We start from the raw sequence: 15322 nt of genomic DNA, 5'->3' as shown, positions 1-15322 counted from the left end.
ATAATAAAAATTATACTTAAGTCAATAACTTATTTTATTATTCAACATTTACATCAATATTTATTTCAGTTCTAAAATGAATCACATTCTTTCTTTAGCTGCAAAAGCAATTAAGTGCATCGTATTTTAATAAATAAAAATAGTATTTCTATTTATTAACTTTTAAAAAGTTTCAAATAGAGATAATTACTTTTGGAAATGACGTACTCATTTAATATTTAATAATATTAGAAACGCCTATATTTAATATATATAGAAGCATTTAGGTATAATTGATTTACTAGAATGTCTTTAGAATCTCAGAAACTAAGTTAATCATCTCGGCTACCGGAAATTTAAACAGACATTTTTTAAAGTGTGCAATGGAGAGAGATAAACATCAGTAGTTTATCATTTTCTAATTTCTTCATATAATCTTTTGGTCATCTTTCTCTACCAAGTAGGAAGATAAACAATGAAAAATTTACTTGAACGTACTTTCCTTAAGCTACTAAGGTAAAATATTGCCTCATTTATTATCGAGCTAAAAATCCTTACTATAATAATATATTATGTACCTCGATTTAGTCATAATAATTGATAGTAAGTGTAACATTATATCCATAAAGAGTTCAGTAACATGCCAATTCAGCGGTTTCTGAACGTCACCGCGAAGCGGCAAAAACCCCCCGCGGGAGGATGAAATATCGAATCATTAATAAAAAAAGATTTCTCTTCCGCAGCATCTTCAATTTAACGAGCAAAAATGTATCTTCGTTATCGTGCAATGGTTGATAACGACGAAGCAACGTGATCTGTGTAACACAACCTTTAAGGACCACCACCGCGGTGATGTTCTCCTTTCAAGATGACGAGATTTATTTCGCCGCGCTCGGTAGAAAAGAGAAACCCGAGAAAAGCGAATTTGTAATCTCTGATTACGTAAAATGAGTCGCCTTAATTGACACGCTCGTGAAACAGGAGCGCGAACGCGAAAGCGAAGAGCATTGCACCGCTTCGTTCTCCTCACTTCAGCTAATTCGTTTGAGGTGTTAATCAACGGCTATTCACAAAAACGTTCACTTTACGTGGACGCAATAAAAGACATTTTAGTTACTATCTGTATTGCGCTGAAGATAACAATTCTCAACGTGACATGTTGCACAAATTTGAGCCAACGTACATGAAATTGCATTTGGTTAAACAAACGTTACACCTTTAATCAATCAGCAATAACTGTTTTGTAATTATAGGTATGTAAATTGAACCTTATTTACGATTGTCAATATATAGTACCTCATTGTTTTCGATCCGCAATTAGCGTTGAAAAGTATACCGGCTGAAAAATACTCAATTTCATATCTTTTTTATTAACATCATACCTGATATTGAAGTAATATATAAATGTATATTGAATCTGTACGTAAATAAACTATTCATTGAATTAATGAAAATTAGTTCAATAAATTTTCATAATGATTTAGGTTATAAAACTATTACTATTAGAATCCATTGCAAGAATGAATATATAATTAGATAAATGAATCCTTCTTGTATCAATGAACTAACAATATTAAGTCGGACATTGATTAACGATCATATAAAATCTATGTACTCTGAATGAATAAAATGATTTTGCTGGGAATGTTAATTTTATCTAATTGATATATTTGCCAACTTTACAGAAAATAAAATAACATTTTTGCAATTTTCATTATGTTACGTGTTATATGAAAATTTAATATTTAAAATTAATGGGTATATATATTCTCAAAATATAGATCTTCATGGAATAATAAATAGAATAATATATTGATATTTACGTGAAAAAAATGTAAACATGTAACATCAAATAGTTTATATTTATAATGTACCTATTGACTTCATACAAATATTTTAGGATAATATACAATATATAAAGTATTTTATATATACAATACTTTATAATACTTTATGTATATATAAAGTATTATTAAATGTATATTATTATATATTTTTAGGATATATAAAATATTAACATTATTAAAATTCTCAAATTTCGAGGTAAATTAGCGTAAAAACCGCACGAAAGAAATGCTTGATGAGCAACATATTTCTCCGAGAAAAGTGACAGGTCTCAAGTAGCGAAGGCAAGCACACTTTCTAAGGGAATAATAATGATAATCTATAATCAGTCATGCCCGTGAGTCATGAATCTCATGTTCGTTCAGACGAAGTGCTTGAAGGAGATGCACGCGCGCAGAATTTCAAAATGACGAACGTGCGCTCTGGTTTCCATTGAAACATTCGGAGTATTCGTGTTTAATTGGAAGAAATGAAAAGCCGATACCCGGAGGGTCGTTAAAGGCGCATGAGTTCGCGGCACCGCAAATGAACCCTTATCATCGACCGACACCGTCTCGCCCTCGTGTCGCCCTCGTTCACTTGCGGCGCAATCATCCGTTTCACTCCGATTATACAGCTATCGTAGTATGCTGCTTGAACGTTTGCTCGACGATCAAAATTGGTAGATCGATGCAATCGAGCGCATAACGAATGACAGTTGAATAGGAATTTTGCTATTTTGCGGGAGAATTTGGCGACGCTGACGCAATGCATTTCGATCGCAATCGAAACAATCGCAATTGACAGTTATGGAATCTATAATAAGCTTGCCATTAGAAGGTACCACAACAATTTCAAGTTTGTGAAGGTACACGTCGAACCGTGATGTTACGTGACTAGAGATGTAAACGAAAAATACTAGAATTTTAGGATAAAAAACTCGAAAATTAATGGTTTTTTTTTCCTTCGGCTTTGATAGTTTTTACTCGGATATTTTTTTTAGATCATTTAGATCTGTCGCATTGCTTGAAATCCCCCAAAGTTTTTGCACTTAAAGTGATATGATTAGAAAAAAATATCCGAAAAAATAGATTTGGGCGTTGAAAAAAAAGAAAGCACAGATGCTGAATGTAAAGAGTGCAAGCAACGCAAACAGATCTATTAACTTATCAACTCTTCAAGAGTTGCAACAGCTAATAATACATATTTCCGCTTCAATATAAAATTATTAAGACAAAAAAAGTATTAAAAGTATCGAAATAACAAGAAAAATAAATTCTACTTCTTCTACATATTTAACATGAATTCTATGTTTTTTCATAAATTTTATGTGATTGATAAAAAATATTTTATAGTAAAAAATGTTTTTTATAGTTTTTTATAGTAAAAAACTAATTTTTTAAATAGTAAAAAATTACTTTTTAAAAAATTAGTTTTTTACTTGATACTTTTTTCTGAAGTTAAAAATATCGTTTTTTTACATCTCTATACAGGAAGAACACAGATAATATGTACATTGCAACTTAAAAACAGATAAGAAAGAAAGAGAACAAAAGAGATTAAAAAGAAGTGCTGTGTAAAAAGAACTCTAAAAAGAGAAACGCAAAGATATTTGTTCGTACGGATATAAGATACATTTGTCTTTTTACTTCAGAGCTAAGAAGTGCCATTTTTCGTACGAGGTATTGATTTAATAACAGCGGTTACTTGCAGCCACATAATGCGGAACGATCGAAGCGTAATTTACCAGAGTCTGCCGAGTAAAAGGCTCTCGAGTTAGCGTTCTCACGATTCCTCACGTTTCGCATAACAACAAAATCCTTTCGCAATAAAGAAAAAGAAAAAGGAGCAAGTATATGGAGCCCGTATGATCTCGAGTCGCAGCCGTAGAAATAAAAGTCAATCTCGCTGCCTGCTGTTGCCGCTCGTAAATCCCCGTAGAACCGAATCGCAGGTCTATCTTGAATCAAAGATAGAGAGCAGAGAGAAGAGATGCTCCGGAGAACTACAATTCCAAGAAGGTGATTACCTTGAAAAGGAGGCCGTGTAAATAATGGTTGGACATCGCGGCGCGAGAAATTGGTCCTCTATGAGCCCGTTGGGATTGCTATTCTGTTGCGACCGATCTCTTGCTACTTTCAACTATCGATTAATGTATTCGCGCCGTCATCCATCTGTAAATTTAGTTTGCACTCCTATTCTATATATACGACACCTAAGTTGAATTCTTACTTATGATGAATGAAGAGAGAGAGAACAGTAAATACAAAAAGTATTCGTATAGAACAGTTGACAATGCATATGAACAGTATTAATTGTTGGATCGTTACAGTTGGATCATAATTGTTGCACAGAATTTATGACTTTTGTATAATTTTAAGATATTCATGACTATAAGATAACGAAACATTTAATATGAGGGTCATTTTGCAACCTGACACATACAAGATAATGAAAAATTATGGATATGTATTCAAGAAGCCAATTGAGTTTTATAAAAGAAGGTTTGACGCAATTTGTCGAAGAATTTAAGCGTATACAAGCGTTTTTAGCTTTTCAAAGAAAAGTCTAATTTTTAACTTTTTGTAAATTATCATTTAATAATCTGGCATTTTTGTTGTATTGAAGATAACTGAATAACAGTTGAAACATTTACATATAATTTAAAAATTGATAAATAGATATTGTGCAATAACATCCTGCAGTTTGGCCTTTATTGTTAAACAATTTTTTTATTTGTAGAAAATAAATATTAATTTTAGCAATTTTATAAATATATAAAATGAGGCTCGAAAGAATCTATCAGTGAAAAATATATGAAAAAAAGCCTATCAAAGCCGACATCAGCTATTCGGATGCCCAGAATCTCTTTATTCTCGTGAATGTAACAATAACGATATAAACGTTTTAATCCTTCAATTGAATCCTTCAAGTCCCTTATCAATATAAAATATAAATTACGTGAGTAATCTTATATAACTACAATTAAATATAACTACAATAAAATATAACTACAATTAATATCATGCAATTTTCAAGTTAGTGAATCACGACAATTTAGCTCATTCTTCTTTTATCCAAATACCAGTTTGCTGTAGTGAGTAATGAATAACCAAATGAATATTATAAATATTATGAAATTATATAATAATATTATAAAACTTACATAAAAAATAAAAATGATATCGTATACATTGCGTCAATAGATAAAGTCACATCGCTCATCAAATTGTCAGATTTGCTATGTAATCATTCAAAAGAAAAACAAAAAGAATTAGAGAGTTATTTAAATAATTTATCCGAATTTTAATTTTATTAACTTACATGTAAGCGTTTCTCTCATGACTCGACGTAAAGGTCTTGTAGTGTTGACAATCAAAGTTGAAATGAGAGTTAAAATAATAAAGTCATGTGGTTATTTAAATAAAAATAAAAGTAAGAACAAACAGAAAAAAAGCAATGTCACGATTCCGCAAACAAATTCATATATAGTGGGTCTAAAGAATAAGCATCATTCTGTAAATTCAAACTCTGTTTCTGTTGCTTTTTATGTGCATTTTCGAAATCAATCTTTTATTAAGCACTCTTTCTTCTCGTCTAATATCTTGACATTTTTCCCAATCAAATTCATGCTGATAGCTAATTCTATATTCTGTTATTATGGAATGCTGCGTAGTATTCCAATTTATGTTCGTTTATACGTGTTTTCAAACATCTATCTGTTTGACCCACATACAATGCTTCACAATCTCGACAATCAATTTTATATACAATGTTTGTATGAGATAATTTGAAACGTCTTTATATGACCCCTAATGAATCCCTTAAGATTATTAATTCCCTTATATGCCATGTGTATTAAGCAAGTTTTTTTAATTTTTTTGATCTTTTCTAAAAATGGTATAAAAGAGATAACAATTTTTATACTATGAGTTCTGTCCTAATATAAACAAAAAAGGTTTTGCGTATCTCTAATCTTATAACAAGCTAAATTCCTCGACTACAACTGTATAAATACTTTTTGTGCGTTCAAATAATTTTTATCTTTTTATCTTTTCAGTCTTTTATTTTTGCTTCTTTTTAAAAGAACATTTTAATTATTTTACATTTTAATTATTACGTACCTTATTAAATAAAATGATTTTAAAAAATCAATCTATTTTCGTTGATAAATTGCTAATTAATTAAAAATAAAGTTTTTTTTTTTAATATCTGCCGTGTATGTAAATACTTTTTCTGTATCATAATGGACACGCAATTCTGTATAAATAAATTTTATGATTACGAATTTCTTAAGTTCAATAAATAAGCATAAGCTTCGATATAAAGATAAATGAACACATATTATTTTGATCAGCAAAAAATTTCATCAATTTACTTGCTTCTTGTACAAAAGAGCTTTACTTTTCCTTATATTTTCCTCTCGTCGGAGTTGCACATGAATTATTGTATATTATTGTATTTTTCATTTTGATGAAGCACATTCTTACGTACGCGACGACTAATAATTCCGATAACGATCATAAGAAAATATAACTGTAGATGTGTATCAAGTGTATGACTAAAATGCCAATGCAAAGAACCCATTGTTAGTTGATATCGTTAGAATGTTGAGATGTGACTCTGATAATTAAATGAATGTTTTCATTTCCTCTCTTCACTGCATACTCCTATTTCTCTCACTCGCGGTAAACTGGTACAGCCTTATGTGAAGAAACAATCAGCCAGTTAGCCTCCGACTATCGATCGAATTTTGCAGCTTTTGTCGAACCGCTGGCGTGAAAAGGGTTGGCCATCGCATAGCAAGTGTCGTTACATGAGACAGAAAACGTGTGATATTCGATGTAAGTATCGATCAAATATTGATCAAATATCGGCTTCCGGTATTGCAACTGCTTTAGATAACGCGATCCCCAAAGTCCACGTTCGTTACTTTTCCCACTATCTTCGCTAGTGAAATCCGATCAACCAGAGCAAATGTTTCGTAAATTCTACGAACGTGTGTATGTACAGTGAATGAGTTCGTTGCACGTAGTAATCATTTACTAGCTTCGCAACGGGATTTTCAATCGGTGAAAAGTTACATGCAACCGAGTGCGATAGTTTTGAGTGATTCATAAACATTGTAGACGGGCAACCGTTATACCAAACGAGCTATTTCGCGTTCGACAATTATTGCATTCGCGCAACAGTAACGAGATCTCGAAAAGCGGAATTGCACAAGCTTTTATAAAATTTTTAAAATTGCAAGTGAGTATTAAAGCTTTTGAGAATGTTGAAAGTTTTACTTGATATTTAAATAATAAAATATAACAGTATGAAATAAATACATTTAATCACTTGATAGTCGTATATTTTTATCTGAAACGTTTTTTAAATTAATGTTACTTCTATTTTAAATTTGTTGAATAAAGTCTTTGAATAAATAAAGTCTGTTATCTTAAAAACAACTATATAACAGAGATGATATAAAATATAGTGTAAATATTATATATGAGGGTCGTTTAAAAAGTTTTGAATTTCAACATGAAAATTATTCGTCAAAACCATTTTGGTACTACAATCGTACATGTTTTGAAAGATACCTGTGAAATTGTAGCCATTTTGGACACTCAATTGTTGTTTGACAATCATTTACTATATGCCTATTGATGTCAGTGTTTTTGTAAAAATGAAAAAAATCGAATATCGGCAGTCGCCATGACAAAAATTTACGAATTAAAGTTCGAATTGATTGATTATCCCCCGTATTCACCAGATCTTACTCCCAACAATTTTTCCTGTTTCCAAGACTCAAAATTTGACTCCGAAGACAAAGATTTTCATCAAACAAAAACACTAACATCAACTGGCAAACAACAACTGAACGTCCAAAATGGCTACAATTTTCATGAGTATCTTTCAAATGTACGATTGTAGTATCAAAATGGTTTTGACAAATAATGCCATGTTGAAGCTCAAAACTTTTCAAATGGCCTTTGTATATATCATAATATCATTATATTTGATCAAGTCCAAAATTTAAGCATGATTATTAAACGATTTTTTAAAATTGGCAGAAATTAATTTAAGTAATTAAATGACAGCAACATTATACCAATTTTAGATTAACATCCTACCAATTTTTTATAGAACTAGTTTCACCAATGCTAATTAAGCTTATCCATCGATTAACTTCATCAGAAGCCAACAGTAAAACTTAAAATCTGTCTTTCTAATTTATTCTTGTTAGTAAAGAAAAAGTGTTGTGTGGAGATAATAAATAAAACATTGAAATGTAAATATATTTAATTATTTTTTACAAATACATACTTTCGAAATTAAATTAGAGATGATGAGTTTTCAGTTGGCAACATCAAATCGACGGATAAAGTATGGCGTTTGATGAAACTGATCCATAAATTTAGACGCGTATGTATGTGTTGATTGTAATATGATTTTTTCTTAAATTTGCAAAAATGAGCAGAATTAATTTGATTCATTAAATGGCAGCAACATCACATTTTAAAGATTCCGCGAAACTGTCTGTAAGCGCTGCTTATTGTTTTTTAACGAAAGCTACAACAATCATCGGTATCAAAATTGCGTCCAACGTGTGGCCTGAACCCTATGTCGATAACGTGCGACAGTAGGTGCGCCGATAGCAGCCGATAACAAATTAATTATGGTTTGGACTGAAGCATGTATTAGTCGATAGAGATCCATGATCGAGGTAATTATTGCCGAAATTCAGATCGAGTCGCGGGCATGTAACTCGAATGTAATAACCGAGAGAGACAATGCGGGGAACGGGGACAATCAACGTAATTCTAACACATCGATCGACCGAGGAGTGTATCACTGCGTGTATGTGTGCGTGCGTATATGTTTAGTTTCGAGCGTTCCTCACCGAGATGCGATTGATTACTGACGATCAGATTATGGCAATTAATAGTTCGAGTGCCATGAATCCCTTCGCTTGTAAATTAGTTCCGTTTCCGGCAGAGGAACTCTCGGAATCCAACTTATCACCGCAAGTACGCGGACGACCGTTATCGGTCATCTAGCACAGAACCTGTATTCCACGCACACACACACGCACACACGCACACACACATACACACATACACACACATGCACACATGCACACACACGCGCACACGCACGCGCGCGCGCGCGCAGAGAGAGAGAGCGAGAGAGAGAGAGCGAGAGAGAGAGAGAGAGAGAGAGAGAGAGAGAGAGAGAGAGAGAGAGACACACGCATCATATATAAACAAGTGTCTTTCCAGACAGACGTATAACATCATGGACGAAAATGTCAAAATGAACTCGAAATACCCTTACACTATTTGCGATTTTGAAAAAAATAAAAGTCTATTTTATGCAGATATGATTTTCAGTATGTCTCATTAATACATATTTATTTATATGTCCTACATTTTGTAGAGTTAGCGATATATGTGAATAGCCATAAAGTAGGAAAGAAAATAATGACGAGAAAGTTGAGCATTGTGTGAAGAGGGAATGTCGAAGACAAACAGAATCAGTGAATATTGAGAAATTAAAAGAGAATATATCGAAGACCTGGAGGTTTGAAACAAACGAACTGGTTGGTGCCTAAAATGATCTTTTACATTGGCAGAAGAATCGAATAGATAACCCCACACGAGCAAGATATACCCACCCACCTAGAGGGATGTTTATTGCTATCAAGAAGAGAACATGGCTTTATGTCTTGGGACGACAGGCGGAAGCGGTTTCCTCCTGAATCGGCTCTGTTCTTCACGCATGTTGAGAAATAAATACGTAGAATGAAATAATCATTATATTCCATTACCGACTTGCGAGTCATCACGATCGTTTACGTATACGAAAGTTTATATTTATTTCCGACACGAACGATTGGTCGCGACGTATTTTGAACACTTTGTATATTGAATGCGACTGGATTGAAATAAGAATCAAAGTCGAGTTCTGATTATTGTCTGTAATAAAAGAGTGATGATTTTCCAAAGCAAATTACTCAGTGAGATCGTTAGTATATTCGGATTAACAACTTAACTCTCCTGTTAGAATATTGCAAATCATAATTTTCATATTTATGCGACATGAGTTGATTTCTACAGTGTTTTAGTATTTCGTAAAATATGTAATCACGTAACAATTTTAATAAATTGATTTTAAGCTTATTTTATTTTATTTTATTGTTTAAGCTTATTATTAACTGTTTCATCATATAAATTAAGCTTTAATAACATTATTAATGGAATGTATTTTATTTTGTATCACAATAAATTATCTTTCGCAATAATTAAAATGTACAGAAAAAAACTGTAGATATTGAAAAAGAGTAAATAATTATAAAATATTTTATTTTTTATATTATAAATCTCATTAAGATGAGATAAACAGTTTGATCAATTTAATTAACAATGCACAATGATAACTGGAACTTCTAATTTGATTTACGCAAATGGAATGTTCCAAATAGTAATTGAAAGTGAGCCTCGAGCATTACATTGTTTCCTATCTGTAGCATCCACATACGTCAATATTGCGAAAATAGTATGGCATAGTACGATGCAAATCATACAAATTGAGCGGTTAGGAAATTGATGTAAGCATACTTTGTTAAAACCTCATACAAAAATTGTACGCTATTAAATTTTAGATATTATAAGTTAAAAGGTTTGTTCTAAATTATTATATCTCTCGAAAGCACAGTGTTGGAATCGAAGAAATATTTTCCATGATAACACGCGTGTGTATGTAACAACTTAAAATATAATCCAATATTTTTAATTTTAATTTCAAATGACACGAAAAAAAAAGAGAAAGAAAGGGAATGAAGTGCGAATTTTATTCATACTTAAAACCCATCACTACTGGTAATACCTGATGCTTTACCGACTTCGTTAACGAAACAATACAGCCCGATATCGTTTCCCTCTGGCTCGACCCAATCGATGAAACACATTGGACTATTTCACAATCAAGTACTCTTGCTCTACATATCTGGCATTCGTCCCGGGGACGCAAGCCCTCTATATAGAGTAACGCTATTCACACACATATACATGCGATAGGATAATGGGTTAAGTGGGGTCTACTCACGACGTCGATGAGCTGGGAGAGGCGTAGTCCCATTTTGACAGTGAGGCGATCGCTGTTGTTGCCAACAGGGCGGATGAGGCGATTGTAGTTCGACAGCAGGTCATCATAGAGACGCTTCGCTTCCGGATTGGCCGAGGCGCCCGGAAACGGGGCAACGAGACAGGATATGGCTGCCGCCATCGCCAGCAATCCGCCCAACCTGGACCACCATCTCCACCAGCCTTTCCCACCGTCGTTCGTCCAAGCATCCCTAAGCATCGTACGCCTTGTCCACCCCTTTAACAATAAATTACACGTCCTTTGTAATGCATGCCTCGGTACAGGGTTCGTTCATATCTCTCTCCCCCCCCCCCCCTTTCCTCCTCCCCCCTCTTTCCTCTCTCTATCTCTATCTCTCTGATGTACACGCCAGAATCCATGCATGCATCAATTATTCTGCGGCTGTTTTATATTGCGACATTAAAGGACATTTTAACCGTGATAAAATGCAATGACTTTGCGGCAGCTCGTTTCGCGCACGGAGTAGAAATAAAGTTAACGGTAATTAGGAAATACACTGCTAATGAAACATTTCGTGCAGAGCGAGACAGAAATAATACTTCGCGCGGTCAAATGCTATTTAAACATTTAATTAAAATTTGTATAAATATTGGTGAAACACAAACTTATTATTTCGAACCAGATATTCATTATTATAAAAGATTTTTTATTGTAGCAAAGCTCTAGTGCCGACTACAAAATAAGCTTCGTTTTAAATGCAAAACGAACGATAAATATGTTATGCTACTAAAACACTTCATATAAATAAGAGAATATCAAACGATAATTTAGAGTTTTTCGCTTAAAACGAAACTTGTTTAATTTTAGCCAAAAGAGAATAAAAATATTTACAAAAATGATTTATAAGCGAATGAAAATGTCTTCAACAAAAACTTTCACCGATAATTTGAAAGATGAGGTTCTATAAAAAAAAGTCGTCTCAACGACGACAAATTCATGAAAAGATATTTTCGCTTAAAATGTGAATTTCACAGTTTGACGGTCGTATCATGAAACTTATAAGTCGTCACTTAAGCAGGTTGGTAAGGCAAATGCAATGTGTTAAAAATTACTTGAAAAAATTACAGATTAGTCTAAATTGCAAAACTAATCTAAAAAATCAGCGACAGTTTACCATCTGGATTAAAAGTTATTTCAATAAAAAATAAATTTTTTAGACACTCGTCCCAGAAAGTCGATAAGTCGTCCCAGGTTCAAATTCTGGCTAAGATAATATTTTCGCAATAAAAATTTTTTATTTAAATTAAGGGGAGAGGGGGATTACATGTGGGAATATATGTGCACGAATGTATTGGTTCGCTATTATTAACGTCTCAGATTGATTATGTTTAAAAATGTGAACGTTTCGGCACACAATCTAAGATAAATGAAATTCATAAACCAAGAATATTATATTATTCGAAACATCTAACTTTAATAATCGATCCTTGGTACTCTTTACATTTTATATTTACTCGATCGGATGTTATCCTTAATATTTTTTAAATTTATACTCTAATAGCAATATATAAAAATGTGTTATAAAATAATCAAATGATCAAAATTTTCTCAATTTTGTTTATATAAGTACATTTTGAATTCACAAATATTTATGTAAAGCTACATTGAAATGCAGACATTAGTTGTTCAATAAATAAATAAAAAACAAAATATTTATTTATTACTAAATGGTAAATCTCAATGAAACTATGCATAAGTCATTTTTCATACTTAAAGTACTTATACAAAAAAAATTTAGATTTTTATTATTTAAAAAATTTTTGTTTATAACAATAAATGTAATAATAAGTAAAATAATGGTCTATAAAAATGTGTTGCTCAATAAAAACAGAATATTATGAACACAACTTTTATATGCATGTAGTTTGTTCAAAGCGTAAATATTAATATATGTGTTTTATGCTCTTACAACCTTCTTAAAATAATGAAGTTTGTAAACAAATACAAATCGTCTAAAAGAAAATCATACACATATAGTAAATTATGATTAGTTGGCAAGCAATCACTGGCAATGATATATGATTATACGTAATGAGTTTTACGTTACGTTACGTTTTACGACACATTGAGATAAAGAAGATCGTATTGATAGAAAGAAATGAAACAAATTCTGAGAAAAGCTCTTTTATGAGCACGTATAAATCTTACTTAGAACCGATTTCGCAATTAGTCCGCTTTAGACATTGCTATGCACGTCCGACATCGTAGCGTTATGAAATTATATGGATAATTCGCGATATTGTACCTGCAAATTCTGATTGATCGTCATAATGCAGGTTTGATCGTAAACTGGGTTATCCCAGGGAAATGACAAGCTGTTACACGGAGTGAAGATGAAATACTGTGCCATAAAATAAAATCGTAACGTATATCCGCCTTTGGGTTATTTATTCATTGACATTCCTGCTGTGTATTTGCAGGCAGCATTTTCTTTTATGTTTATCGATCTGACGTATGGCGGTTATCGACTATTAGCCTCTGCGCTAAACTTATTTAGTTGTCCATTTCTATTCTTGAGTGTGCTATTTTTAACTTACAATTGATTTTAGATATCCTCGTATAATACACAATTGCATATTATAGCTTAAAGTTAATGTCATGCTGAATGCGAATTAGATAATAGATTAGCTAAATAAAACATTTGATGAACAATCCTTATATTCATGAGATATCAGCTATGTGTATTTAATATTAAAAGTAATTATAAGCGTTCTTGAATAATGGATTATGTTTGAAATAACATAATTAATCATAAAGCATAATAATTTTATGTATTTATCGCAAAATTAACATGGATATACTTCTAAAAAATTCTAAAAACGTATCGCTCTACATATCACTCATTTGTTACAATGATACCATTCAAAAAACAAAAATTTTTTAATTTTATTTAGAATTTAGAAAATAAGTTTGAATATTCTGAATCGTTAAAAATTTTTTAAATATTAATTTTAAAACGCAATTTTATCATAATAATTATAGAATGTACTGATTATAGAAAAAATAAAAGTATGAATAAAAGTATGTTAAAGTATGATCTTTCTTTATATTTCTACTTTTTCTTTGCAAGCAACATAATAATTTTTAATTATGTCGTTATTCTAGCAAATAAGCGATTATATTTTATTGAATCATTATTAATATAAATGTCAAGAATTTTAAGAAAATTTCCAAATGTGATTCAAATTAATATTAATATGCTAGTATGAATTCATTTTATCGATACAAACATCATAGCGGAACAAGCCAATTAGTCACTTGGCTGTCGAACGCATTAAATCCGGGTCTTTAGTTAATTGCGAGAACACGCGATAAACCGCGATTGTTCCACAGTGAAAAGACCAATACATGCTGCTCGCTTGAACTCGCATAGCGCGAAAAGAAAAATTTGCGGCCTGGCAACGATTCGACATATTTCATGTATCATACTTAAAGTATTTAAACGGAAGCAGATAATCGCGCGACCGGAAGCCATATCTCTGTTCAGGTTGCAGTGCTTAAGTGCGTCTCCTGTCGATTCTTTTTAATACTCTAACGACGTCAAACTTTTCCAAGCGAGTCACCGTTCATCGTAAGACGTAACACGGCTGCCAGACCAAGTCATTTACTTACTTGTGGTGAGGAGCGTAATCGCCAATCCATAAAAGAAGGCTTGAACGATATTGTTGTGTCACAGGAAAGCAGAGGAGGAGAAAACATCTCGAGGAAGTTTTATCGCTTCTTTGCTGACCTCGTCTACCTCTCTATTATCAGCATAACTGTATGCCTCGAAGAACTACTTCATCGTATTAGGGCAACTTATCACGCTCTGATGCTCCTCTTCTTAAAGAAAAGCGACAAAGAGAATTCTCAAACACTTGAGTTCTAAACTATTTTATCGAAATTTTCGAGAGAAATAGACGATTGTGCGTAATAAGCTAATTTTATTTCCTTTTTTCCCACTTAATATGTTATATTTTAAATTATTTTAAATTATTCTGTTTGTTGTGTCATATACTAGGTGAACCATTACAGACTTCAACAAAAATATTAGGCACTTATATTTTATTCATTCATCTGGAATTTTTTTACTTGCATCGTTATTGTTACCTATTCTTTACTGGCATTATATGTACATAAGTTTAAAAGGTTTTTAACAACAAAAGATAATTTAACAACAAAAGATAATTTACAGCAAAGGCCATAAATCAATTTTTGAGCTGAAACTTTAATTTATTAATTTTATTTATAATTTTTCAGCAAATTAACATCTTTCTAATATGATGTCTGATTGAGCATCGAATTATTAAAAAAATTGTTTATCAATTTAATTCGTGGCATTATTACAGTAGCTTAATTGCGTTTATAAGTTCGAAAAACCAATTCG

At 31.9% G+C, this 15322-nt stretch overlaps 1 protein-coding gene across 1 annotated transcript in view; it reads right to left on the bottom strand.

Annotated features, from left to right (window-relative positions):
* Positions 1-11154, bottom strand: part of LOC108689289 (acetylcholine receptor subunit alpha-like 1) — a 92254-nt gene extending 81100 nt beyond the window's left edge. Inside the window, exon 1 of the mRNA XM_018196011.1 lies at positions 10897-11154. Coding sequence (XP_018051500.1) covers positions 10897-11154 — 258 coding nt within the window. The remainder of the gene's footprint in view (positions 1-10896) is intronic.
* Between the last annotated feature and the right edge of the window lie 4168 nt (positions 11155-15322).

This window comes from Atta colombica, unplaced genomic scaffold (assembly GCF_001594045.1).
Source record: "Atta colombica isolate Treedump-2 unplaced genomic scaffold, Acol1.0 scaffold268, whole genome shotgun sequence".
NCBI lineage: Eukaryota > Metazoa > Arthropoda > Insecta > Hymenoptera > Formicidae > Atta > Atta colombica.
This window is presented reverse-complemented; position numbering and strand designations above follow the sequence as displayed.